The 27,790-nt window shown below is 51.5% G+C and overlaps 1 protein-coding gene across 1 annotated transcript; it reads right to left on the reverse strand.

Annotated features, from left to right (window-relative positions):
- Positions 1 to 1,933: 1,933 nt before the first annotated feature.
- On the reverse strand, positions 1,934 to 26,792 carry MFN2 (mitofusin 2). Its single transcript, XM_012662582.1, has 19 exons — positions 26,661 to 26,792; positions 25,321 to 25,458; positions 20,427 to 20,605; positions 17,339 to 17,474; positions 14,691 to 14,853; positions 13,903 to 14,027; positions 13,115 to 13,223; positions 12,901 to 13,008; positions 11,786 to 11,939; positions 11,503 to 11,570; positions 11,236 to 11,357; positions 9,229 to 9,355; positions 8,716 to 8,820; positions 8,444 to 8,546; positions 7,778 to 7,998; positions 6,917 to 7,072; positions 6,351 to 6,547; positions 5,395 to 5,529; positions 1,934 to 3,981 (listed from the first exon to the last, which is right to left on the reverse strand). Exons 3-19 carry the CDS (start codon positions 20,599 to 20,601, stop codon positions 3,912 to 3,914), a joined length of 2,274 nt encoding a protein of 757 aa, XP_012518036.1. The 5' UTR covers positions 20,602 to 20,605; positions 25,321 to 25,458; positions 26,661 to 26,792; the 3' UTR covers positions 1,934 to 3,911.
- Positions 26,793 to 27,790: the final 998 nt, after the last annotated feature.

The following is a 27,790-nucleotide window of genomic DNA, read 5'->3' on the forward strand; positions in this document are numbered from 1 at the left end:
TGGGTCATCACCCAAGAGTAGCTGGTGAACAATTTAGCGGGTTGTAAATAGCATCTTGTTTTTTTTCATGTCAGACGGGTACTGTGCCGACATCGTAACAAGGATTAAGGGAGGCACATCTCATGCATGCATGTGAAAACCCAATCATCATGCTTATGAACTACAAAAGGATCGAGCATCTTGTTAATGTCAGCAACTACCTGTGTGTTGCAGGAAAAAAGTAATGATTACTTTAAATTTTTTGTTTCATTTACACATAGGAGTGTGCTGGATCACAGTATGTTTATTTTTGTCTATTTTAATTTTTAGAGATGGGATCTATGTTGCCCAGGCTGGAGGGCAGTGGCTCTCACAGACAAGATCATAACACACCACAGCCTTTAACTCCTGGCCTGAAGCGATCCTCCTGCCTCAGCCTCTTGAGTAACTGGGACTACGGGTGCACACCACAGTGCCTGGCTCACAACATAGTTATAATTGTGGGTCAGGGCAAAAAATAAGTTTGAAAGCCACTGGGCTCTGGGAAATTAAGGCTTGGGCTTAAACCCAAGCTCCGTCATTCCTCCTCCATCCCCCCAGCTGCTGGGATTTGAGCTAGTCCTAATTTCTCTAAGCCTCATTTTCCACACTGAGTTGAAAACACTAAATACTGAATACACAACACACTTGAAAGTTGCTAGTACTGTGCCCACTGATAGATTTCCAGTGGCATTTGTGAGTTCACTCCTCCAGCGCTGAGGGCCGATAAACTTGTGGACAGTGTTACCAGGATGGGATTCACGCATCCAGTGAGTTTTTACTGAGCTCCAATCCTGTGTCTGGCACTGGTCTAGATGCTGGGTAAATACCAATAAACACAGACAAAAAGCTGCGCCCTTGCGGAGTATATATTCAATAAAACAAAACAATAAAACACGTGTCAGATGATGACTGTTATGAAAAACACACATATTACATATGTTGCAGGGTGAGGGAACTCAGGAGCGCTGGGGACAGGGGAAGGAGAGAGGAGATTTTAAATAGGGTGGTCTGCGTAGACCTCACTGAGGTGACATTTCAGTGCACTTGGTAAAGGAGCTGGCTAGCTGTGGCCAGCTGGGAGGATGGGAGGTGAGGGCTGGGAACCAGGCGCCACTGCAAGGACCTGGGCCTCCACTCTGGGTGGAATGGTGGAGGGTGGCTGGAGGATCAGCAACGTTTTGAGCACAGAAGTAGCATGAGCTGAGTTCCGTATGAGAAGGTCACTAGCTGCTGCCTTGAAACAGCCACTAGATGGCAAGGACAGGGAGGAGGGGACAAGGCAGGAGGCAGGAGTCTGGGTCAGCACTGGGTGGTTGGGATGGAGGTGGGGAAAGTGTTCAGGGTTGAGAGACAGACTTGCAAGGCAGAAACTGACAGATTATTTGCAGCACGTGTGACAGCAGACTCCAGGGTGACACGGGTGTGTGGCCTGGGAATCTGGAGGGATGAGGTGGCCATTAGCTGAGCAGTGGCCTCTGAAGTGGGTGACTAGGGCAGACAGTGGGTGGCACCGGCTCTGGCGTGAGGGGCAGGGAAACTGACGAGCCACACCCAATCCACTCCTGAGGGCCCTTTAAAAAAAAAGAAAGAAAAGTTTGCAACCGAATTCTCAGAAGGCAAAGCAGGATGGACCAGTCTGAGTCATTTACTTTTTAAGTGAAAAATGAATGGCTTGGCATTATAGAGAAATCTGTAAAGAAATCAATGTAGATTTCCTGACTCTTAAAGATCAGTTACACCGCTTGTTCTGAGAGTATGAGGATTCCTTCCAAGAATAAAGAGGAACTCACTGGCAGATGACAGTGGGAACTTTCCCCAAAGTTAAGGTCACTTGAAAACACAGCCTGCAGACTTGGCTACATCCAAGAAGAGTTTGCACAAGAACAGTAAAATGATGAGGCAGAGATCCCACAAGGGTTTCCAACTAGGTTTTATTTTAGTTTCCAATATTACCAGCAATGATACAGGAGTAATTCAGGCAAATACATCACCTTAAATGCGTCAGAGAACTCACTGTGTCAAGCACATCTTGCAGTCCAGCAAATGAACATAAAAACAGAGAACAAAGTTAGCAGCATTAAATTAAAGTGCTTTTTGCCACATTTCTTTCAGAAAGGGTCTCTCCCTCTGTGGTATAAATTTAATTTTACTTATTGTGTAAGAAGCTCAAAATTTCATTCATTCCCCAGGGGAAACATTGAAAAAAATTACTGTTTATTCTAAATTTTTTTTTTTTCAAAAAGAGCACAAAATCCTTTGGAATTGTGTGACATTAATCTTCTCTGACAGGTGTGAGGGGCCCATACGTCCAGGACTGGCGAACACACACAACATCCTGCTGACTGCACATCGGCCTTGGCAGAGCCCATCACTGTCCCACACAACAGGGTAGACTGAGGGTTTGAAGCACAAGCGGGTATGTGGAGAGGACGTCACCTGTGTGGCCACCTACCAGTGCACGGGGGCCACTGAGTCATTTCCCCAAAGCCAGGTGGTGACTGGACTCAAACCCAGCAGGACCGGACTCCACCTCTCTGCAGGGCCCCTGCCCTGTGAGCCGCTTTCTGGGAGAAGCATTACTTATTTCAGGAAGCTCTCCGACCTGTGCTGCAAAGGCTTGTCACCCCAACACCGTTTTCCCCACAGTGAACACCTTGGTGACAGGAGCCTGCTCCCACTTTGACCAGTAATAATCCCAAAACTCAACAACAGGAAACATTTCTCAAAGTTAACCCACGGACAAGTGTGCCAATCAAGGCTCCGGCGATCAGGGAGGCTGAGAGGACGGGTACTGGTTTCCCACAGTCTGTCCCTTGGTGACTGCAATCACTGGCATAGGAAACTCAGCCCAGGGGACTGGTGGCCAAGGGCAGCTTGGGGCACGGCCAGGGTTGGGGATGGAGCCATGTCTCCTGAGGGGCATAAGAGGGATGTAACCAAGCTAGCGGGGCGGGGCTTTCAGGCCCAAGGAGCCCCTCACTCAGTGAGGTCAAGTGCAGGGCCCGCTCTCCAGCCATCCTGGGTGGGGACCACTGCCCCCAGCCTCCCCACCTTCCACCCTCCGTCCTTCTACGACATCCTTGAACCACCTGCACCAAACCAACTTCCGCTAACGATAAAACAGGCCCCCACAGGCAAGGACTTAAACTAGAGCAAGGGACACAATGACAAAAAGAGAGGCCAAGTCCCTCCTCGTCGTGGTGACGCCACCTACTCCAACAGCACCGCCCATCCGACACACCCCCTCCTCTGAGCTGCCGTGGCTCCTCCAGCTGCCTCTGGGCGGCTTTCCCAGCCCTCCCGGCACTGGGCCTGCCTCAGTGTAAGCCCAGGGCACACAGACATGTCTGAGCAGCTCAGTGTGCTGAGGAGCACTGACGCTGAAGGACCACATGGACACAAGCCACAGTCCTTCTGGGACAGACCTGGCATTCTTGGAGCTTTTTCTGATACTTCTGGGAAGAAAGTCCAGTCACCCTCAGGCAGCCTCTCTCTGCGGGGGTGTGGGGTTTCGAGGGCAGAGGAACGTGGGGTGTGCCTGACGCCCTGGGGGCGTCAGTGGGACACTCTGCAGTGCTGGGATCCTTAGCCCTGATTTTCAGCCGACTGAACCTGACAGGGCAGAGCACGGCCTCGCTGCAACTCCTTGGTACCGTGCTGTGCAGTCGTCGTGACAGTCTCCTTTAGGGTATGAGCCAGATCTTCCTGCAAAGGCAGGCAAAGGAGGGGGAAATAACTAGCACTGAAGGGCTCAAAACGGCATGAGACAGTGGGTGCTTTGTTCTCTCGGCAGTGGCCGGGGCAGAGCCGCACGCGCCCCTGGGGGAGCCCACACGCGCCGGGGGCTGGCAGCACCGCCCTCCTCCGCACGGGCTCCGCCAGGCCGCCCACTATCTGCTGGGCTGCAGGTACTGGTGCGTGAACATGTTGAGCTCGCTGTCCAACCACCCAGCTTTATTCCTGCAAAGAAACGGTGTTTTGTGACCATGACAGCTGATCGTAGGCGAGATCGGCACTACCCACCAGGTGCCATCCTGAGCACACCTGACGAGTAGCCTCACTTCATTTCCCAATAACCCTATTCACTCGCGTTTTACAGATGAGGAAAAGGAGGCCCAGAGAGGTTACAGAACTTCCTAGGTCACAGCTATAATCGAGAAAGCTGCGAGTCAGGCTTTTCTGACTCCCAAGCCCACGTCTGCTTCACCCGGGACCACGGGCAAGTCCCCGAACCCTTGGGAACTCAGCTCTCCTGCTTGCCAAGCAAGGGGATGGGGTGCTGACAGGAGGCCCTTTCCAGGTTCAACCCTGTCCCTGTGGCTGACAAGCAGCAGCAGACACACCCACCCACCTCCCGGAGAGTCCCCAGGGAGAACGCTGTGTCCCTAGGAGACGGCTGTCCCGGGGTGGTGGGTAGGGAGGGCACATCCACACAGTCAAGGAAGGGAAAGCCCACCCATCTGGCCAGGGGGCTGGTGCTGACACCCTGTGATGCCATCTCCCCTGTGGCTCCGCTGCCCTGCAGGCGGGCCTCTGCCGTCAGGGGCGGGGGCAGGAAGTACAAGGTCCCTACGTGATGTTATCATGGGCTGAGCGGGCCGAGGACTTTTGCAGAGCGCTTTTACATTCAGTTGTGTGGCTGTGTCGTGAAGTCCCATTTTACAAATGAACCACAGGGAAGTGAAGTGATTTGGCCAAACATGAGCGGCAGGAGAGAAGCCAGGGCTCCCGACCCCTCAGATCGACGCTCTCCCGCAAACTGCTGACGGAAGCCGTGTCTCGACACAGACTCCACAGAGATCTGGGCTCCAGCCTGACCCTACCAGTCCCCAGCCAAGCACCCAGCCTCGCTGTGGGTAACAGGGGGCTGTGCCCCTTCGGGGGCTCAAAGGGAGGTTAAAGGAGGTGTGCGTGGTGGCTCTAGCCCAGCGCGAGGAGACTGAGTGTGCAGGACACAGAGGCCCCTGGGCCAAGCACACCCGGACTCCACTCCTGGCCTGACTGTTCCCTGTGGGATTCCAGATAAGTTCCTCAAGTGCCATGGGCACCAATTTTCCTGTTTTAAAAAGCAGTTGATGATCTGCCCCTCAAGAGATGTGGAAGACTGAAAGAAACAGGCCAAGTGTTTGTTGCAGTTAGATAGACAGTGCCTGGGAGCGGCAACCTCTCGGCACTGTCACGCTTGCTTCCTGTGATGTCACCATGCCCTCCCTGCAAACGCCTGGAGCGGGATGCTGCGTCTTGTTGAGCCTCCAGCGCTGGCACCCTTCGGGCACCCACCTAACACGAGAGAGCTAAATCCCCACCAGAGAGGCTCGTGTCCACGCCCAAGACGCTGGAGCCCGCTGCCCCCAGCCCCCAGCCCAGCCTCACCTGAGCAGCTTGGCTTTGCTCTGAAGCGAATCAAGAACCTCGATTTTCTTGTTCATGGCAGCAATTTCCTGCTCCAGGTTCTCTCGGGTGACGTCAACTTGCTGACAGAGATGAGCAAAGGTCCCAGACAGTTCCCTGAGGGGGTGAGAGGAGGGATCAACCCTCATGTCTGTCCGAGCAGGATGCCAGCAGCCAAATCCACCTAGAGGGAGGCAGTAGCTGGGCCTGTCCACACCCCTGTCAGCAGCTCTGCCCTCCACTAGCCCTGGTCGGCAGGATCCCACCTCCTGCTGGAACTGGGAATAACCCTAACAACCAAACACACTCAGCATCACCAGAGCGTGAGAGGCAGTGGCGCAGAGCAGCGCACCCTGGCTTGGGCACAAGAGACCTGGCTCTGCCGCTCATCAGCAAAGGGGGACACATGACTGTTCTTCACATCTCGGTTTCCTCATTTTGAAAAACGAGATGTCAGTAAAACAACATCTACCTCAAAGGGTAAGAGGAATAAATAAAACATCAGGTGCAAAATGCGTGGCGAAGGGTCTGCCACACGGCAATAAAAAGAGGGAAGCCGGCACTGTCCCTGCTCCCCAGACCGAGCAACAGACCCCGCAGGACCTAAGGTGTGCAGGAGGAGCAGGCTGGGATGGAGAACTGCAAAGCTACATCCACAGCCCACGCCCTTCGAGGCAACTTCTGAAAACACCTACTAGGAATGTCCCACTTCTTCCTCCCCTGGAGGACCAGAGACCTACCTGGTCCCAGCCAAGGATATAAGGTGTCCCTGAGGGACCCCTCTCGCCATCCCTGGCCTCAAAGCTGGCACTGCACACTGAAGGCCCAGGGCCCATGATGTCAGGACCCAGGGGTCTCTAGGGCAGGCTGGAAGGGAGATGGGGCTGCTGACCCCACCCAGAGGGAAGCCCCCGCCTTAGGATGACAGGGCCACTCACTGCTGGACTTGGTGGCTGCAGTTGGAGCCAGTGTAGCTGATGATGAGCTGCAGCTTCTCGCTGGCATACTCGACAAACTGGCGCTTGAAGGCCCTCTCCTTGGCCTTGGTGGTCCAGGTCAGACGCTCGTAGACGTAGAGGAGGCCGTACAGCCCAAAGGACAGGGCGATGAGCCGCCAGCCCACCGCCTTCCACACCTGCAAAGGCACACGGTCGGCCCGGAGCGGAGCCTCTCTGACCCCACCTCCTCCAGTGCTTGTCACTACCAGGACTGTCCCAAGAGCCCCAGACAAGGAGCCTTGGTGTTTCTACTTAGAGCCCCCCGTCAATGTCTCCTTTCATCCCTCTACAACCAGAGGGCAGGGACCACCTCCAGTCGGGAAGGAGCAAAACTTAGGGAGTCAGTACTCCCCACGAGATCACAGTGAAGACTCTCTGAGACACGAGGAAACAGGAGCTCACTGTGAAGTGGTGGGCCAATGCAGGGCCACTGTCAGAGCCCTCAGTCCCCTCCCGCCTGCCCTCCACCCCCACCTTCCCAAGCAGGACTCATCACCATCACTGACCACTCCTCCAACAACGAGAATGCCCATGGAGGTCCTGGATGTCAGGGAGGCCAGGCCAGTAACCATGGAAACCATGAGCTCCTCCTGGGTGAGTGAGCCCTGTGGCAGGGGGGGCATGCTGGGGTTGGCTGGTGTCAGAGGGACAGGACGCTGAACCTGGAGAGAGAAACCATGAGAAGGACGTGGCAAGTACCTCGTTCATGCAAACCCTCAGCAACCCTCAAGGGTAGGGGAGCTGGGACAGAGACACAGGAGTGGTTCTTCCATTTCCAAAAGGCAAAAAGTGGGAAAATGAGCTTGAATGTAGCAGAGAAGGATTGATTTAAGCCCTTTTTTTTTTTTTTTTTTTTTTTAAAGGACAGGGTCTCTGCCAGGCTGGAGTGCAGTGACGCAATCATAGCTCACTGCAGGGATTTAAGCTTCCTAACAGACCTGAGCGCTGGGAGATACCACAGGTGTGAGCAGTGGCCATCCTGGCACACGCAGGCAGTTTCCCAAAGTGTGGCACATGTATGAACAACAGTACATGCAACAGCTGAAGTGGTTGAGAGATGGATGATTTTTAAATCTAAATTTCAAAGTGGTGGTAGATGGGTGGGTATTTTAAAGGTCATCTATTTTTAATAGTTACATACTTACTGTAACATTAGAAAAAAATATAGCTAGCATTTATCATTTCACAAATGTTTTTGCTTAGAACAAGGCCAGGCTGTTCAGTGGCACGAATCCTGCCTGTGGTGTACCACGTGGTGGCACACACTGCCACGGCTGTCAACCTTAGTTTTAGAATGGTTTGTGTGTCTGGGGGCGGGGTGCAGACCGGCTTCCCGAAACGCTACTGTGGTGAGGTACTTCGCTTGCCTGGTCGTTGTAGCCCATCAAGGCCCGACGGCTGTTCTTGGGGCCCAGGAACCTATTCACCAGCATAGTCCATCCGAGTGAAAAATGGAACTCGATGTCCTCCTGAAAGTCGGCACACAGCTTGTCACAGTTCAGGTCGTAGCTGAGGGAGAAGCACTGGCGAGGGACCAGCATGTCTATCTGACTCCGCACGGACACAGGAAGGAGGGGCTTCAAGCCGTCTATCAGGGAAAGAAATGGGAAAACCCGTGTCAGCTCAGCCCTGTGCCACACCAGTGCCCAGCCTTTGGAACAAGGGCCACTAGCTACTGCCAAGGATGCCTGGAGACCACACCCCGGACGAGTGGCTGGTGGGGCTGGGAAAGGCTCGCTCTCCCAGGGTGTGCAGGCTGAGGCTCCACACCTGCTCACACTGGGCCTCATGGGGATTTGAGGAGCAAGTCAAGCTCTCGGCCTATGACAGCCCCCTGTGGTAACACAGGATGGGCTCCCCAGTGCTATGCATAGCATGAATTCACGACACATACCCAGAACCTGCAGGTATTGGGTTGAATCATCATCAAAGGTGACAGATATGGAAAGTCATTACGTCTTTAGCTTGGTCTCTGAATCTGATCTCTGGGCAGCCCCAGAGCCCCAGGCCCCAAGTTCTCCTGTGGCACGAACCTATCATGTCCTGCTGCATGGTCTGCAGGGAGCTGGTGATAGCCGTGGAGCAGCGGTCGGACATGTTTCGGCCCAGTCCTTCCTCTATGTGGCGATGCAGTTCCTGCACCCGGAAGAGGGAGTTAGGAGAAGCAGCATCCCAGCAAGACTTCCTTCAGCCCACACCCACCAGTGGCTTCCACTTCCACAGTGCGGGCCCCGACCCAGACCAGCAGGGGCTGAATCACTGCTGGGGGCCCGCTGCCAAGAACACCTGTGGCTCCACGACTCACATTCTTATAAACCTTGAGGACGACCGGGGAAGGGTGGAAATCCATCTGGTACTCGTCCACCAGCACAGAGAGGCGCCTGATCTCCTCAGCCATCGCAGTTGACACCTCCAGCAAAAGGCAGCACGATGTTAAGTATCAAGGAAGACGTGGTTCAATCACGCAGCACCAAGAGAGATTCTAGCCGCTGGCTAACCCTCCTCTCACACCGCAGTCCCCCAGCTGACCTATGCAACCCCAGCCTGGGAGGTGGAAGGACCTGAGAAATTGGCTGATCAAATGCCCACATGATACATGGAGGACGAGGCCCCAAGGACAGGGGACATGCTGTGGGTCACACAGTGACACACAACAGGACAAGGCGAGGCTCCGTATTCTCAAAGCAGGGCCACAACTTCCTTCTGGAAGGCTGGGAAGCCCCTTAGGCCCCTCAGAAAGCCCGTTTTTTCACTTTCCAGCACTTGGACTCTACTCTGAGTCCAAATCTCCCTGAAGTGCTTCCTCCTTGTTTCTTACCTGCCTTTCCACTTCTTCTGTAATCTGCTTAATTCGAAGCTTATAATCTTGAGCCAAAAGCTCCAGCTGTTTGTCAATAAATCTCAGCCGGTCTTGCCGCTCTTCTCGCATTTCCAGGCAGTAAACCCTGAAAGGAAAGAAAGAGCGCTGGTTAGAAACCCACATTCCCACCCGACTATGCAGAGGAGCAAGAGGAGACTCCAGAAAGCCTGCACAGGCCCCACCCACTGCCCAGCCTCAGCGGTGACCTTTCCCCTCCCAGGTGGGAGGGAGGCACCTCTGCCGCCCAGTCACTCTTCAGCCTTCCCTGTGGACGGAGAGGCAGTGGCGACAGGGCGGCGAGGGTGCTATAAGGGGTTTTAAACAAGTCCTGCCAATTAGTATAGGAAAAAGATGCTCAACCTCACTGGTAATCAGGGAAATGAAATTAAAAAGAGGCATTACTTTCTACCCAGAGGCCTGGCAAAAACGACCCGGCCTGAAGGGACAGTGCTGGTGGCGAGCTGAATGCATACAGCTGTGCTGCAGAGCAAGGGCGTGAGACTGAGCAGAACTGAAAATGCTGTACCCTAAGATAGAACAGCTGCACTTCTAGGAATCAAACCCTAGAAAGGCTCTCACAGAGGTGCACAAGGCACACACCAACAGATGTCTGTTGCAGTGGGGTTTGCAACAGCAAAAAAAATCCAAAAATCAGTCAATAGGAAAATGAGGAGTGGAACAAGCTACAGAGTTAATATTCATAAACTAGAGGCTGGGGAGGGAGGTTCACCCCTGTAATCCTAGCACTTTGGGAGACAAAAGTGGGAGGATCACTTGAGGCCCGGATTTCGAGACCAACCTGGGCAAGAGCAAGACCCCGTCTCTACAAAAACAGAAAAATTAGCCGGGTGTGGTGGTGCATGCCTCTAGTCCCAGCTACTCAGGAGGCTGAGGCAGGAGGATCGCTTGAACCCAGGAGTTCAAGGCTGTGGTGAGCTGTGATGATGCACTCTAGCCCGGGTGACAGAGAAACCCAGTCTCAAAAGCAAACAAACGAACATAAACTAAGTGCACCAATGAGGATAAAAGGGAAAACAACATTGAGTGGAAAGAAAAGCAAGGTGCAGTGACACCCAGTACGATACCACACCTGTATGTTTAAAACGTGTGCAACATTGTATACTCTTTAGGATTTATGTTAAAAAGCACTTTCTAAATAGGTGACAGAACTGTATGAGTTCATGATCATGGCATCTCTGAGGGGAGGGCAAAGTGACACTGGGACAGGGGCTAAAGAATCAAAGGGCACTTAACATTTCTTTGTTTTATTTTCACTTAATATAAAGAAAACACTGTCAGTTCTGTGTGGTAGAATTAAGGTGTTTTCGTATTATTCTCTGTACTTTTCTATATTTTATTTTATTTATTTTTCTGAGACGGAGTCTTGCTCTGTCACCTGGGCTAGAGTGCAGTGGCATCATCATAGCTCACTGCAACCTAAACTCCTGGACTCAAGCAATCCTCCTGCCTCAGCCTCCTCAGCAGCTGGGACTACAGGCACACACCACCACGCCTGGCTAATTTTTCTATTTTTAGCAGAGATGGGGGTCTCGCTCTCCTGACCTCAAGTGATCCTCCTGCCTCAGCCTCCCAGAGTGCTAGGATTACAGGCATAAGCCACCGTGCCCAGCCCTGTATTTTAAATTTCTCCCAAAAATGTCATTTTTATAAACCATGTTCAGGCTCTGAGAATGGCTGCAGTGCTCAGCAGGGGGTACGCTGAGGCCTCTAACACAGGGGACCGCATTGCACAGCCCAGGTAGGGCAATCAGGCACCCAGTAGCCCTCCTCCCCTGGCTGTCCATGTGGCTGTAATACGGTCTGGTGGCCAGGGGGAAGGGCCCTGGATGGGAGCCCAGAGACTGAGTTCTGCCACCAAAGCACATCTGTCCCAGCTGCCAGGCAGGGGTGGGGCCCTCACCTCTCAGCACCCCTCTGTGCCTGTCTGCAGCTCTGGGCTCTTACCGCTGCTCCTGAGCTGCGATGTGCAGAGAGTCCATGATGAAGCGAACTGCCTCTGCAATCTGCTTGGCCCGGACCGTGTGCTGCTCAAATTTGGTCTTCACTGCAGACTGGGAGATGCACTCCTGAAACAGACAGAGGCACCGAGGGAAGTGTGGGCCACCTGGGGCTCACAGCCAAGGGCCAGGCTCTGGCTTTCACTGCCAGGGACACAGCCAGTGAGAGCTGGAGAGGCACAGAACCGCCAGATACCAGAATCAAAGGACTTACCTCAAATCTCCTCTCGAAATTCTGAAACTCAAACATCCTCACTTGAAAGCCTTCTGCAAGAGCGCCCCCTAGGAGGATCACACTGCATTAGTCGGGAAATAACTGGGCAGCAGAGGAAAACGGCAAAATCCCCCCACACCAAACCATTGCTGGAGATCAGAGCCTCTCACTGAAGGCTCCTCTCACCATCTCATCCTCAGAGTGGTTTTCCACGGACAGACTCAGCACGAGACCGCACATCTCAAACATCAGGGAAAAGGAGGACGTCTGTTCCCATCATTACCTCCTTCAGGCATGCCCTGGGCTTTCTGGATCCTGGCGTTGAGCACCTCCTTGGCAGACACAAAGAAGATGCGGTCCCCGGCCTGGGCTCGATCCACCACGCCCAGCTCGTCCACCAGGAAGCTGGTACAACGCTCCATGTGCTGCCGCCGTACCTGTGGCCAAACAGATGTGACCGGGGTGGATGTGGGTGGGCCCCTCCTGACAGAGCCCACAGCTCCCAACTGCCTCTTATATTAAAATAATAGGTGATATATTGATGTAGCTCAATAGTCAAAGATACAAACAGACGCAGTGAAACACCCACGTGCCAGTAGAAAATCCCTTCTAGCTCTGATGTCCTAGGATTCTACTGCTAGAACTTACAACGGCCTCTTGTAGACACTACCACGCATCAGGCACTTTGAACAGATTTCACCCCTTCAACAAGTCCATTTATTACAACCGTCACACTGGGAAGGAAACTGGATTACCAGAAGGGTCAGGGAATTGACCAAAGTCGCACCACCAAGCACCAGCCAGAATTTGGACTCGGCCTGCTGACTGCATGTTTTATCATCCAATATCACCAATCTGCTACCCCGCTCCCCTTTGTGGTAATGTTGACTAGGCCGCTCTCAAATTCCTGGGCTCAAGCAATCCTCCCACCTTCGTCTCCAGAGTAGCCAGGACTACAGGCGCCTGCCACGCACCTGGCTTGTTACCCTTTTTTCATTTCACATATATAAAGAGTTGTGAGTTGTCAGTGAGAACCAATTATTCTTTGCTCCTCTTTCAAGCTTCTTTCCCGATGCCTTCCTGAAGCCGAGCCTGCCGTGTATTAATTCTTTATGAACCAAACAGAGCACTGGCCCCAGAGAGGCACAAATGTGGTAGGGGCGCTTTTCAGACCCAGGGGAAAGCTGCTTGGGAGGGGATCCATCCAGGAAAGTGAATGGTAAAGGGGAAAGGAGTGTTTTTAAGGCCATCAGAAGACACCATAGGAGAATATCCGGGAAATCTTTGGCGATGAAATTAATTCAGGGAAGTCACTAGATCTGGGGTGCATGAAGCAGCCCTGGACAGACAGCACTCGCGCAGGGTGACATCCCCAAACTGCCAAATAGAGGCACTAACCTCCTCCATGTACTCGGGCTCCGAGGCAGACGCGTCCCAGCGGTTGTTCAGGATGAAGATGTTTGGGCGGGAGAGACGCTCGCTCACTTTGTGGAAGAATTGCTTTTCCTAGACAAAGGGTAGGGCCTCAGTGGAGGAGGGGCTCGCCAGCCAAGGCCCACAGGCCGCCTGCCCAGATGGGTGCTAGGAGCATGGGAGAAGGCAGAGGAGTTACCGTCTGCATCAGGGTGGACTCCGAGTTGGCCACCAGCACAAACACGTCAGCGTCCAGGCAAAACTTGTCAATCCAGCTGTCCAGCTCCGTGGTGACATCAATACCAGGGCTAAAGGTGACAGGGGTGAACCAACATCATCAGGCGCACAGCACGAGCCCTACTCTTCCTGCTGAGAACAGATCCAGGATTCCTGAGGCAGCCAGGCAAGGGAGGACAAGGCCAGAGCAGGGAGAAAGCAGGCCTGGCCCTTGCTGGGGGGTCTTTACTTTCCGTTTCATATCCTTCTGGATTCCTGGAAAGGTGCTTTTTAAGCACATACAAGTGTTACTTTTACAAAAACATGATTTGTAATTTTACTTTGGGAATATACGATTAAGGTAAATTTTTATATTTATGGGAGTCCAGGTAAACACTGCAGTGCTATATTTCTTGGTATAGTTACACCTGTCCACAAAGTAGGGGCAAAGTCCTCCTTCGAGAGCGAGGAAATATACCACTGACCCCACCATAGCTCCTGCCCCCAGTACACATGCCAGGGCTGAGGCTGAGAACTTCGTCTCTCTTACAGACCATCCCTGGGGCTCTGCAGGGCACTGATGCCAACAGGTACAGAAACCAGGCCCTAGAGGAAACCCAAGAGGCAGGAGGACTGGGTTGGGCCCACATGAAAGGCTGCAATGCTTACAGAGCAAGGACGGCGCCGAGGGTGTGCTGGCCTGGATTATCCAGAAATGGAAGCCCAGCGCCACCCAGGTAGGACCTCCCAGGAGGGCACCTTCCCCCTTACCTGTCCATCAGCACGAGGTCATCCTTCAGAAGTGGGCACTTGGAGTTGGGCCACATCACACTCACTAGGCTGCCAGCATGCAGCTGCTCGTCCTGGTGGAGGGCATGGGCCAGCTGGTTCACGGTCTGATGGTGGAGGAGGGAAAGGATTAGGCCGAGGAAGAGCCGCTCAGCCAGGAAAGTTCCTGTGCCACGTGGCCACAGCACAGTGGTCTGGGACTGCTGCCAATCTGCTACCCCTTTTCTTTCATTTCACATATAAAAAGTTAAGAGCTAGGAGCTGTCCATAAGGACCAACTTTCTTCACTCCTCTTTGAAGCTTCTTTCCCGGATGTCGTCCTAAGCTGGGTCTGTTCAACACTGATTAATTCTTTACGAGCCAGACTGAGCATCTGGCCCCAAACAAGAATGCAGCTGCCTCTCAGAAAAATCAAAGTGTGCCAGTCCCTGGCCGATGTCAGAATCACAGAGCAAACACAGGAATCCCTCTCTGGCAATATCCCAAGGAAGAACAGGGCACACGCTCTCTTCCTTAGTTAGTGAAGAGAGAGTCAAATGGCCTGCTCAGAGGTACACCAGGAACTGCTAAGTCCGCATTCTTGGTGCTGCACATTGCTGAGCCTCCCAAAAGCTCTCTCACATCCTCAAAAAAGCTTGTCTAGAACAAGGTTTCCCACACTCCACCGCAGGCAGGCCCTGCCCTCTCCTTAGAGGCAGATCAGCCCTGTCACAGTGGACAACTTGCCCTGCCAGGGTGCCCAGGGCTGAGAGCCAGGCCAGCATCCTCACCTTGACGCTCCTCTTCTCCTCTGAGCCCTCGGTGAGGAGGAAGGCCTCATGGCCATCTGTGCCCTCCACGCGCAGGAAGCAATTGGTGGTGTGGCCGATCCCAGAGGGCAAAACTTTGTCCCAGAGCATGGCATTGATCACGGTGCTCTTCCCATTGCTCGTCCTGGAAGGAAATAATGGCGGTCAGTGAAGCCACCAATATCAGCGGTTTTGGCTTTCACAATGTAGTCACCGGCCTGAATGGCCAAAGTCCTGTTCTCTGCAGTGTCACCAGTGCCCAGGCCGTGCTGAGAGAGGCACAGAGTAGGTGCTCTGTGTTTATCATATTAAAATAGGTGGACATCGCTTCCCGGCCTTTTGGCTAAGATCAAGTGTAGTAAAACAGGCAGACAGGCTGGGTGTGGTGGCTCAGGCCTATAATCCTAGCACTCTGGGAGGCTGAGGCAGGAGGATCCCTTGAGCTCAGGAGTTGGAGACCAGCCTGAGCAAGAGTGAGACCCCGTCTCTACTAAAAATAGAAAATATTAGCCAGGTGTGGTGGTGTGTGCCTGTAATCCCAGCCACTTGGGAGGCTGAGGCAGGAGAAGTGCTTGAGCCCAGGAGTTTGAGGTTGCTGCGAGCTAGGCTGACACCATGGCACTCTAGCCCAGGTGACAGAGCAAGACTCTGTCTCAAAAAATAAATAAATAAAATAAAACAGACAGACAAACATCCCTGGGCCCGAGCCTGTGACGTGTCCCCGCTCCATCACTTCAGACCGATGTGCAAGGGGCCCGCACAGTGCGCTGCCTGCACACGCACCCCGCCCCTTGAGTAATCCAGACGCCTCTCAGCACGTCTCTCAGCAGCACTTACAGAGACTGCCTGTCTCCAAAGGATAACCCAGGCCCCAGGAGTGTCTTCCTCAGTCTAAATGGCTTCCGTTACGACCCAGCGTTTTGCACACAGAGCCTGTCTTGCTTCTCTTTTCCCACCTCGTCAGTCCAGCTGGTCACTGCTGGCTGAAGGGAAGACCACCTTAGCGTTCTGACCCATCGCAGCCCTTTTCTCTGCTCTGCAGACACATCTGCTCTGCGCTTCAGAGCTTTCAATCTGTGCTAAACACAGTCCTTCTCCTTCCAAGTTGAAGCTTCCCAGCCACATCCCTCAAGCCAGAACCACAAAGGCCTTACCTGCATCCCGTGAGACACGCAGCCTGCTAGCTCACCTGAGTGAGGGCCACACCCCCCAGGTGAGGATGAAGAAATGACAGCCCAGAGGAACAGAGGGCCACACCTGGGGTTACAGGTCATCAGGGACAGGACTCTGGGCACACAGTGCCTATTCCCCAGGCTACCACTCTGTGCCTAGTATCCAGTCTGTCTCGGTGCCTTTTTTTCCTGTATTGGATTTTGATTTTTTTTAAAGGTATCTACTAGACCTCGAAGTGTAACAAGTAGGAGAGCAAATGGTTAAAACTATAAAACTCTTAGAAGAAAACAGAGGGGAAAAGCTTCATGATAATGGATTTGGCAATTATTTCTTGGATATGACACCAGAAGTATACGCCAAAAAAAATACAAATAGACAAAACTGGACTACATCAAAATAAAAAACTTATGTGCATCAAAGGAGACAATCAACAAAGTGAAAAGACAATCTAGGGAAGGGGAGAAAATACTTAACAAATCATGTATCTGATAAGGGATCAATACACAGAGTATGTTTAAAAACTCCCACAACTCAGCAACAAAAAACCAAACAACCCAATTAAATAACAGACAAAGGATTTGATAGAAATTTCTCCAAAGAAGATATACAAATGGCCAAAAATACATGAAAAGATGCTCTACATCATTAATCATTAACCACAATGAGATATCACCTCATACCCATTAGCGTGGCCAATGTCAAAAAAAATAAGTGTTGGCAAGGATGTGGAGAAATTGGAATCCTTGTGCGTTGCTGGTGGCAACGTAAAATGATGCAGCGGTTATGGAAAACAACACAGTAGTTCGTCAAAAAATTAAAAATAGAAGGGACTTGAAGAGACATCTGTACTCCCATGTTCGTAGCAGCATATTCACTACAGCCAAAAGATGGAGGCAACGCAACCAATTGTCCTTTGAAGGACGAACGCATAAAACAAAATGTGGTATATACACACACAATGGAATACTGCTCGGCCTTCAAAAGCAAGGAAATTCTGACACATGCTACAATATGGATGAACTTTGAGGACAGTATACAAAGTGAAATAAGCCAGTCACAAAAAGACAAATATTGTCGGATCCCACTTACGTGAGGTACCTAGAGTAGTCAAATTCACAGAGACAGAAAGCAGAATGGTGGTTGCCAGGGGCTGGGGGGAGGGGAGGATGAGGAATTACTGTTTAATGGCTATGAGTTTTAATCTTGCAGGATGAAAAAGCTCTGGAGACCAGTTGCACAATAATGTGAGTATCCTTACTACTGAACTATACTTAAAAATGATTAAAACGGTAAATTTTACATTATGTGTATTTTACTGTGATTAAAAAATAAAAAGGAGAGTGATGAGCTCTGAAGCGTGTCCGCTGCTCCCCACCTCGGGCTCTGACTGTGACCCTGCCCAGAGCGCCTCCCTCCCACCGGCCCGGAAGGAAGGTGTGAAGGCTTCAAGGACTCACCGGCCAAAAAAAGCCACCTTCATGTGCCGCCGGGCCAGCACCTCGCTGATGCCCCTCACTTTGGACAGGTAACCTTTGACGTCCAGAACCTGTTCTTCTGTCGTAACGGGGTCCAGTTCTGCATTCCTGTAGGTGTCTGGAGGTGCGGATTGAAAATGGGTCACCATGTGGTCAGAGGAGTTCCGGCTTTTTTCACCGCAATCCTGAGCCTACCTCGGTGGCTCCCTGCTGTGCCAGGCCGAAGTTCCAGATCCCCTAGTGTGGCCTCGGACCAAGACCACCTGGGTTCTCCTGCTGGTTCTTACCACTTCCTCACTGTGAACTCAGGCAAATGACCCTTTCTGGGTCTTAGTCTCCTTACCCGTAAAATGGAGATAGCAATAGTATGTAGTTCACGTGACCATTGTGAGGATCAAATGAATTGAATCTAAGTGCTAAGAGTGGTGGCTGGTAGAAGATGAATACCTGAATGTTGACTGCCATCCTTTATGTGTGTATTTTTCCCTAACAAATACTCACGAAGTTCTCACTACATGGCAGGCACTCGGTTCTAGTCACTTTTCAAGCACAGTCTCTCACCTAATCCTCGTTATTTACACGGCAGAGTTAGTAAATGGCAGGGCCGGGATTTGAACCAGGCAGCCTGGCTCCAGAGTTCGGGCTTTTGATCACTCCACATCCCTTCGTGAGGCCCTTCCTGACCTCGCACCGCTGGCCTCGCCAGCCTAGCCTCTTGCCACCCCCTTGCCTCACACGCCAGCTCACCATATCCCCAAATTTACCAGCTTCCTCACCCCTCCAGCTTGGCTCACTGCTGCCCAAACCCGCTCCCTCACCCTGACACACTGCCGTGGAGCGGTCTGGCTCATGCCCACTTGGCCTTGGGTCCAGCTTAGACAGCACTGCCCCCAGGAAACCTTCCCTGGCCACATCCCCCAACCTGAGTTGGGTCCTCCTTGTCAGTGTGCCCACAGCACCCTGTACACATCCCCCATCTTAGCACTTATCTGCGTCATCTACCCCGTTAGGGCCAAACTGTCTGCTCTCAGCACCCAGCAGGTGCACAAATGTTTGCTAAATAGCAGACACTTTGATCACTGCATTGCCTTTTCCCAGTGCCCTTGACAGGCAGATGGTTAACAAACTATTACCGAGCAAGATCCTGCCCCCATCCCTTCTAGGACTTGCACCAGGTGGGTGCTTCAGCTGGCTGGGGAGCAGCTGGGTGTTTGGTCCCTCAGCACACTCTTGAGAACCATCAGGTTGACAGGCCTCAAGCCTGAGAACACTCCCAAAGCATCCGAAGTATGACAAGTGGCATGTCCAAGCCTGCCTGGTGCCATGAAAGGAAGTGAACGAGCCAACAATCCCCCCACCCCCACCCGCCACCATGTCCACCATCAATCCAGACCTATCAACATTCATCCCTTATATGATCACTTGGGCATGGCCTTTGGAATGCCCCTCAGAGGAAGCTGGCTCCCAAGCAAGTGGCTACATTTAAAAGCAACAGCCAGCAGGCCGACAACTCTTGTTACATGCCCTTTAGAGAACAATCCCCAGGCAGGAAACATCCTCTCCCAAAGCCTGAGCAATCCCAAACACAGCTCAGGATCACTCTAGCTCTTTCTCTTCCATTTAACCAATAGGGAAGGCTTCTTATTTTCATGCAGAGAGAAATCAAAGCACGCATCCCATAAACACCTTCACTGAGCACGTGCCTGTTCACAGCATCATCTGAATAAGTGACTCAGAGCATCACAGAGGGTTAGTCTGGGCTCTGGGAGGGCAGCAGCCTGGTTTGCCCCATCTCTGCATGCCCAGCACCTGGCACAGGGCCAGCACACCACATCTATTGCTGAATAAACAGGTAACAAATTGGGATAATTTCAACCTCTAACCACACAACTTTAAAATTCAGATTTTTTAGCTCACCAAATATTTAGGGAACACCTTCTCTTGCATCAAGTATCATGCAAAGGACAGGGGAATAAAACTGGACATAATCCCTTTCATTAAAGGTAACCTCATGTAGCAGCTTGGCAAATAACACAACTGTTATTTAATGCAGCTATTACAGAAAACAACACAGTGGTTCCTCAAAAAATTAAAAATAGAATTACTATACAATCCAGCAATTCCACTTCTGTGTATACACGCAAAAGAACTGAAGCAGGGACTTGAAGAGATGTCTGTACTCCCGTGTTCACAGCAGCATATTCGCTACAGCCAAAAGGTGGAGACAACCGAGACGCCAAGCTGCTCTAGCCAAAAGCTGAGCAGAGAGAAGGCGGCCCACTTGGGCCAGGGGTCAGCCCCTGGGCACCACTACTGAACTTCTAGGGTTCTGCAGACTAGAATCTGAAAACCCCTGTTCTCACCTGAGTCCCCTTTCACAAATGCGGAAACCAAGGACAGAAAAATTCAGCTACTGGGTCTTTGCAGACAATCTCAGGACCTGGGGCCAAAGTGCCCTTCTAAAGAGGGAGCCCAAGGCAGCCAGTGCCGGAGCTGGCACCCAGACTAGCGGAGCCCTGGAAACCAGCCCTTCTCTGCTGGTAGAGCAGGGACTAGACGTTGGGCTCAAATTAGTTAGTAGAAAAGGCACAGGTGACGTGCGTTTCCTATTCATAGTCCTATTGCCAATCTAAAAATACCAGAGGGCACCCTGGTCGGGGACAAGCAACACTCAGGCAGTGCCCTGTATGAACAGCAGCCACAACTGGGCCAAGGAAAACACATGAACTCTGGAGTTGGAGACACCTGGGTAAAGCCCTGCTCTGTCACTTACAAGGTATCAGACAACTCTCAAACCTTAATCTGCTTGCCTTTCAGATGGGGTAAGATTCGCCTACCCGCCATGATTAAATGAAACAAAATATGTGGACCTCTTAAACGGTAGCTCTTGTCTTCCTGGCCTAATCTCCCTAGACCCCAACTCCACATGATTTCAAGAGCAGAGGCTGCTGGGGACATCTGAGCATGAGTTCCCCCAGAGCAGAGCTGTACTCCTGCCCCCTACCGAATCCCGCTACCTAAATATCTAAACAGTTAAGAGTGGGCCTGGCTGAGCAGGTGCCCATCTCACCTTCAAGGAAGGTGGCGCTCTCCTGGATGTAAGCGCCCAGCTGCTCAAAAATGCCATTGATCTTCTTCTTGGCAGTGACAAAATGTTTAAGTGGGGAAGCATTCACCTCAGCCATGTGTCTCTTATCCTTCTTGACTGTGACAATGGAGTTGCATCGAGAGAAGAGCAGGGACATCGCGCTGCAAGAGAAGCCAGTGTGAGTGAACCTAGGGACACCCTCCTTGGGACGTTCTGCTAGGGGTACAGCAAGAGTGGTGGGGAGAACTGGGACCAGCTCTAGGTTCCACCAAAAATATGGGGCCCTCTAGGACTAGATCAAAGGATGGCAAGAGAAGAATCAGCATCTCAAGAGCAGGGAGGGACCCCTCGGGACACTGGCCAGTCTCCCTGTCACACAGCATGGGCAGTGAGATGCCTGGAGCCAGGGCCCTGAGTTCAGCCCTAGTGCTGCCAGTTCTTTGCCAGACAAGCAGTGACGGGCTCTGCCACCCCCACCTGAGAGAGATAGGGAGGAATCGGGAGGTAACACAGAGCCTCCTCTGAGCTTTAGAAAAGCGCGACAGAAATCTGACTTATTTCCTACACATAACCCCCTGAGAAAAAGCAATGAACAGAAAGCAAAGAGATGCTCAAGGTCAGTGACTCCCACCCTTTTTCCTGGTCACTCTGCTGTCCCAGAGCCCAATGGCCCTAATTCCTAACAGGGTTTGTTTTTTAGGGGGAGTGGGGAGGAAAGGTGATTGTTAAGTAAGAGAGGTCTACTTCTACAGTTTACTTCCCTTTATGTCCACTATAGAAAATTAGGAAACTAAAGGAAATAAATCCATAACCCCACCATTTTAGGATAAGCATTGTTAATATCTTGTCTATTAGCATATTCTATTTTTGTGTGGCTAGCTCTCTTGTTCTCACTTAATTGCACAGGTCTTTGTAGCCTATTTTTTCACACAGCAGTAACATTTCAGAGGCCGTGAGACTTGACTCCAAAGTCCTAGAGGTCTTGAGGCAGTCACACCAGAGAAGGTGGCACCCAGGTGTGGCTGGGAACCCCTGACCCAAAAAGTAGACCCCTGCCAGGTCCCTCCTCAGAGTTCCCACCATGGAGAGAGCTGTTTCCCAAGCAGAGCACTCACATCCTAAGAAGTCAAAGGAAAAGGTCCCTCCAAGGATGAGGGGCAGTGTGCACAGCTGTGCGTGCCGGGTCTGTCACTCCCTCCCCAGCCACCCTAACCACAGGGCCATCAGCTCTCCAGCCAGCAGCACTTGACTCTCTTCAGCTGGGAGAGGAGGTATTGCTCATGAGTGGGCACACATGAGAAGCTTCCAAGTGGGGCCAAAGGGTGTTGAACAAGGTCCTGAGAAGCAGAAAGAATAGCTGGGAAAAGTGCATGATAACTAAATGCCAACACTGGCTCTTAGGAACTACCCATCCCAACCAGTGGGTAGGAAGACAGGCCCAGGGAGATGGGAACCCACATGTGTTGCCCAAATCTACACATTCTGTTGCAATGTGAATGATTCCTGTAAAGATAAGGGAAGGAAGTGACCCTGCTTCTGTTTCTACATCCTCCTCAGCATAATGCCACAACGATGAGAGACGTTTTCTTCGCGTGGAAGCCACATGTCAAGGGTTTAAAATAAGGACAGCAGAGGTCCAAGAAAGCAAATTGGAAAGAAAATGACACTCTGATGCCACCAACACAGGAAAGGAGAGTGCACTGAAATCAGGCTTGCTGTGGTCCAGCGGGTAAGACTCTTAGAGAAATAGGGGATGTGGGCAGGCAGAAGAAGAGGAAAACCACCCAAAAGGAAAAGAAGGGGTTCTGGGATGGGGCATGATGGAGCGCTGCACATGATAGTTGCTGGAATCATGCTCTGCTGGGTTCCAACTGTGACAGTACTATTTCTGGACTGTTTAAACTTAAGCAAGTTATTTAATCTCAAAATGTTGGTTTCTTCATGTGTACAACAAACAAGATACGACATGAGCAGTGAGAAGACTAAAGATGATGATATGAGCAACACGCTTAGCACACAGTAAGAGCTCAAAGGTAGCTTTACATGTTATAGAGCAATAATACTAATAAGCTCTGCCAGCAAGATCACAAGACTCTCCCTATGAACACCCAGCCTTCAGGCAGGGCAGAGGCAACTCTGCCAACACACCCCACTGCTCCCTCACCCGCTGCCACGGAGATCAAATAAACAGGTCTGCTGGGGGAGGACAGTAGTACTCAGCCCCAGAAGTGACTTGCTGGCAGGAAACAAGCTCCTCGATATCAGCTGTGCTTTTAGAAACAAATGCTTTGAAATTCTGGTCATCATTTGCAAGCCCAAAGTCTATGAAACCAAAAGCGTTAGTGTTCAGTAAGTGCAAGATTCAAAGGCATGCACACTAGTAGAATCCTAGTGGTTTTAGGTTACAAAGTCTGCCGGGAGTTCAGCTAATCTCGGAGCTGCCCTGCTCTTACCATCACCCAGCCTGCGGCTGCATGCCCCAAACCCCTCACGTGAAACCTACTGCTAACCCCTCTAAACTCTGCCTGATTTCTCTGGCTCTGCTAATTTGCGAGCTGAGATTACACATTTCTGTTGCATGTGCTGCTTCCTGCCCTGGAATCCTCTTTCCTTTTTCACCCATTTGGCATACTCCTACTGTCCTTCCAGACTCATGTGTTGCCCCCTCCATGAAGCCTTCCCTGACATCTTCACAGAGGATATATAACTTTATCAGGCTTTTGTTTGTTTGTTTGGAGACAGAGTCTTGCTCTATCGCCCCGGGTAGAGTGCAGTGGCATCATCATAGCTCACTGCAACCTCAAACTCCTGGGCTCAAGCGATCCTCCTGCCTCAGCCTCCCGAGTAGCTGAGACTACAGGCGTGCACCACCACACCCAGCTAATTTTTTCTATTTTTAGTAGAGACAAGGTCTCACTCTTGCTCAGACTGGTCTCAAACTCCTGAGCTCAAGCAATCATCCGGTCCCGGCCTCCCAGAGTGCCAGGATTACAGGCAAGAGCCACCACACCCAGCCTCAGGCTTTTGGTTTTTTGTCACACCCTGTGTCCTAGCCTAGGGGTGAGCTTCTAGAGAGCCAGTCTCTGAAACAAAGCAGTGATCTTTTTCATTTCTACCCTCCTTCCCAACAACTGCGAGAGATATGGGAAGTGAAGACCCCCTGGGAGGGGTGTACCATCTTATACCTTCCATCCCTGGATTGACAAATCCACTTTCTTCTTAAAAAGCAGCTTTCTTGCCAGGTGTGCAATCCCAGCACTTTAGGAGGCAGAGGCAGGAGGATTACTTGAGGCCAGGAGATTGAGACCAGACTGGGCAATCTAGTGAGACCCCATTTCTATCCCCCGCCAAAGGCAGCATTAGGTTAAGCATTTAAGTGTCTGTTTCTTAATATCTGGAGCTCAGTCAGTCAAGAGAGTTGAACAAACCTTTTGGATTCTGAAATATAATCCTTCCCAACAGCAAATTGGACATATGTATGCGCACAAAAGGACCAAAGTTGCAAAATACATGCACAAAAGCCATGAAAGGGCACCCATTATCTTGGGGCTCTGACTGCTGGCTCCCTACGCTTCCAAAGTGGTGGGAGGCAGCTGGGTTCCCGTTCCTCCTCTGGCAAGCCTGATAATCCCCACTTCACCACAGGGCTCACCGCAGGCATGTGCAGCCCATCCCCCAAGCATAGCTGGGCCCACGAGTCCAACTCCAATATTAGTTACACACTAAGTAGCACACTTTGAACTTTTGTGACCACCTAAAAACATGGTTTTCAGAGAGTTTATGGAAGCATTTCCCAAAGTGTGGTTCACAGGACTCTAACTGCACCCAAAATTTCAAGTAAAAAAGGCTCCATAGTAGAATCAAGTTGTAAAATATTAATAGTTTATGTTACCATCCCCCTCCAGTGGAGCACATGAGCACAGTAAAAGATTTGGAAGGCCTGTTGTAAAGACACCAGCTTAATTGTATTTAATGCAGCATTTCACAAATTTATTCAATGAAGAAAACCTTCTTCTGTGTAACAGCCGTTAAAATCCCAAAGATCACACTTTAGGGAAAGGCCCATTTATCCTGGTATCTCCCACTCCCATCCCAAAAAAGTGTCAGGGCCACAGTATTAACAGATACTAACAGAAGAATGGAAACAAACCCAATTCTAAATGGAACTGCTATTAGCACTCCAAGGTGATCAGAAGCTTTGCCTCAACCTAGGTTATTAGTTGAGGAGTATTAGGTATCTTGGGTGTAGGGACGGCAGCAGCAAAATTCACTGCAAGATGTGTTTGGATCCCAAGCACAGTCCCTGAATCCACACCACCTCCTTACCCAGTTTTACGTACAGCAACTCCTAGCAGGGAAAATAAAATGGATCCGTGGATCGTCTGCTGGCACAACGGGAACAGAGGAGAAGCTGAGAAATCGAAACAAAAGAGCATACAGGGTAAAGGAGACAGAGTAGACTCTTAGAAGAGCTGTGATAAAGAGACAGCCTCTGCTGAGCAGAAAGGGGGAGAAGAGCTAGCACAGCAGAGAAGACCAAACAAGGGAGATAGAGACTAACTCTTCCGGGAGCCCAGGAGATTCCACTTTCTTTTTTCTTTTTCTATATTTTATTTCTAGCTATAAAAGTGTGCAAAGATTCCAGCCACTTTCTCAACGGTCAACCTTTAAACAGGCTCTCTCAGCAACCAGCAAAATCTTCCATGGAAGTAGAAAGGAGATACAGTAGTTTTTTTCAACATAGGTTGGAAAGCTCTGGCTCTATACAAAGAGGAGAAGTCTCTATCCAAGAGACTTGCCACCAGAGGGCCAGAAGAACACACCCCTTTCCACTCAACCCAGATCCAGGGCACCAGAAGTCACAGCTACCACTTACTTTTTTGGATGATGAGAGATCTTCACAGGGTGGACATCACAGACATGGCTGGAGTCAAAAGGCTGAAAAGATTTTGAGTTCTCTGTCCTGTCTCAGGTTGAGGTTGACTACTGATTGTGCTGACTCCACCAGTCCTGACTTATTGGAAAAGAAAAGGGAGATGGCATCAGGTGGCAAAAAAACACTGGTGTGCAAAACATGTCTAATCAGGTTTCTAAAGCCAAACTCATGCCTCAGGAGGGTTACTCACTGGGCTGGCATGTGAGGAAGTGCCCTGGGGAAAGACAACACAGAAGTGTGGGCCAATCGTGGGTGTGCACAAACACGTGTTCAGCCATGTGCTGGTGCAAGGCACCAGGGAGGTCCCTGCAGGGGCCCTGGTAAAGGTACATCCAGAGAGAGGGAGAGGAGAGGAGGGAGAAGAATCAGGACAAAGGTGACTAGAGATGGGAGGAGTGGGAGTGAGGAAGAGAAGCGGAACTCATTGAAAGCCAATGTGTTCCAGCTGCTGTAAAGTATCTCACTTAATTCTCAATTCTATGGGGGCAAACAGAGCCTTGGGATACTTGGAAGATTTACAGACTGCTAGTCAAGTGGCCAAACTGGGAATGGAAATACCAGCTCCCTTTGACTCCACAGCTCACTCGTTTTTAACTATATGGAGCTGTCCTCCAACCCTCACACCCCCTTGGGATTGGGTAGGGGATAATCAGAGCCCCTTTCTGGAAGAAGGGAGAGAGAGATGATTGAGAATGTGAAGAAATAGGGCAACAGGAGGGACAGCCAGCTTTGCCTTCGCGCATCCAAACGGCTATTTATTCAGCATTTTCTGCGTGCCTTCTGTATGTGTGTGTTAGGCGCCAGGGGTAGGAATCGATATGAAACAGTCCCTGTCCTCAACGGCCTTACAATACGGCGAGAAGTCATACAAGTAAATAGACAGCGAAACGAGAGCACAAAAAGCTCCCGAATCGGGGGAGGGCAGGGCGCTCCCGCGGTGAAGGTGGGCACCTACCATGTGCTGAGTAAATGTTGGCAAAATGAAGAGGACTGATGAAAAATGGAGACAGGCAGGGTGGAATGTGATGGTGAAAGGTGGAAAAGGCTGGTGCGAAGAGAAGCTTCAGGGGCCTCCACCTCCAGTCCCAGGTCCCGCGACCCGCCCCCTCCTCTCAGGGCCGCGGAGGGACCGGCCGCGAGGCGGGAAAGCGGCGACACCTGCCTGGCCGGATCCCGAACCCCCGGGGCCCCAGCGTCCCACCGGCCCACCCCAGGCTGCTCAAGGCTCGCCCGGCTGGACTGGGCCGATCCTCGCCACCCCGGTGCGCTCGCCCTCTCACCTTCACCTTCCCGGCCTCGCGGCGGCCATCACACTCACAACGTCACCAACAAGCGCCACCCCAGGGAGAGAGGCGGGGGATGCGCGCGTCACCACTCGCCGCAGGTTTGCTGGTCCGCCCGGGTGAGCCGGTAGACTCTGAACTGAGCCGGCTCCACCCGACTACCCCTTATGTCTCCGAGGTCCAGGGACGCTGCGCTTTGAGAGGTGCCTCAGCGCGCCACTTCAGCGCCGGGGCGTCGCAAGCCAATGGCGTAGAGCCTCGGATCTCCGGTTGCATCATGGGGGCTGTAGTTCCGGCCGGGGCCCGCCCGGCTAGGAGGGGTGGGGCGGGGCCTCCAGCTGTCAAGGGGTGAAATAACAAGGGCGTGGACTAGAGGTTCCCCTTCTTGCCCTTGTTGCCCCAGAACCTGACCCCACGGCCTCTGCCAGCTCTGGAATCCAGACTTGCATTTTGTAATCTTAGAGAAGCGCTCTCAAGAGAACCAGGCTGTTAGGGTGAAGTGACTCACCCAGGGAGAAGCAAGCTTGGGCCCACTGCCCTTCAGCTGCCTTTGAGGAAATAAGAACAGCAACAACAGCAACGTATCAGACTCCTCCTAAGTGCCAGTCACCGAACTGGGTACCTAACATACATCGTTTTATCTAATCTTCACAACAGTCCTAGGAGGCTGGAGGGGAGGTTGCCCAAGCTCACATGTCAGATCCCTGGGCCCCTCATTGCGTTCCGGGTGCTAGCACGCAGCAGTAAACAGGTCTCCTGAGGGACTCAGTCCCAGCAGGGAAGGCTCCAAGCCCCAGCTCTCCCATATGGTGCGGAGAGGTAGCCATGTGTGGCCACCAGCCACATGTGGCTATTGAACCCATGAGATAGTGCTCATTGCTGTAAGACTTAGTACAAAGAAAGGATGTAAACCATCTCACTAATATTCTTATATTGATTATATGTTGAAGTGATCATATTTTAGATAATTTGAGTTAAATAAAATATATTACTAAAATTAATTACACCTGTTTCTTTTTACTTTTAAAAACGTGGCTGCTAGAAAATTTTAAATTACATTAGTGGCCCACATTTGTGGCTTGATTTCCACTGGACAGCACTGCTCTATAACCATGGCAGAATCCTGC

The sequence above is a fragment of the Propithecus coquereli genome, unplaced genomic scaffold (assembly GCF_000956105.1).
Source record: "Propithecus coquereli isolate 6110/MARCELLA unplaced genomic scaffold, Pcoq_1.0 Scaffold77, whole genome shotgun sequence".
Classification (NCBI taxonomy): Eukaryota; Metazoa; Chordata; class Mammalia; order Primates; family Indriidae; genus Propithecus; species Propithecus coquereli.

Excerpts from the sequence above, each read along its gene's own strand:
- MFN2 (XM_012662582.1), bottom strand. The coding sequence starts at position 20,601 with ATGTCCCTGCTCTTCTCTCGATGCAACTCCATTGTCACAGTCAAGAAG. Across the intron at positions 13,224-13,902 it reads GACCTCGTGCTGATGGACAG|CCCTGGTATTGATGTCACCA; the intron begins GTAAGGGGGAAG and ends TGTCACCTTTAG. Across the intron at positions 6,548-6,916 it reads TTCTCGTTGTTGGAGGAGTG|GTGTGGAAGGCGGTGGGCTG; the intron begins GTCAGTGATGGT and ends GTGCCTTTGCAG.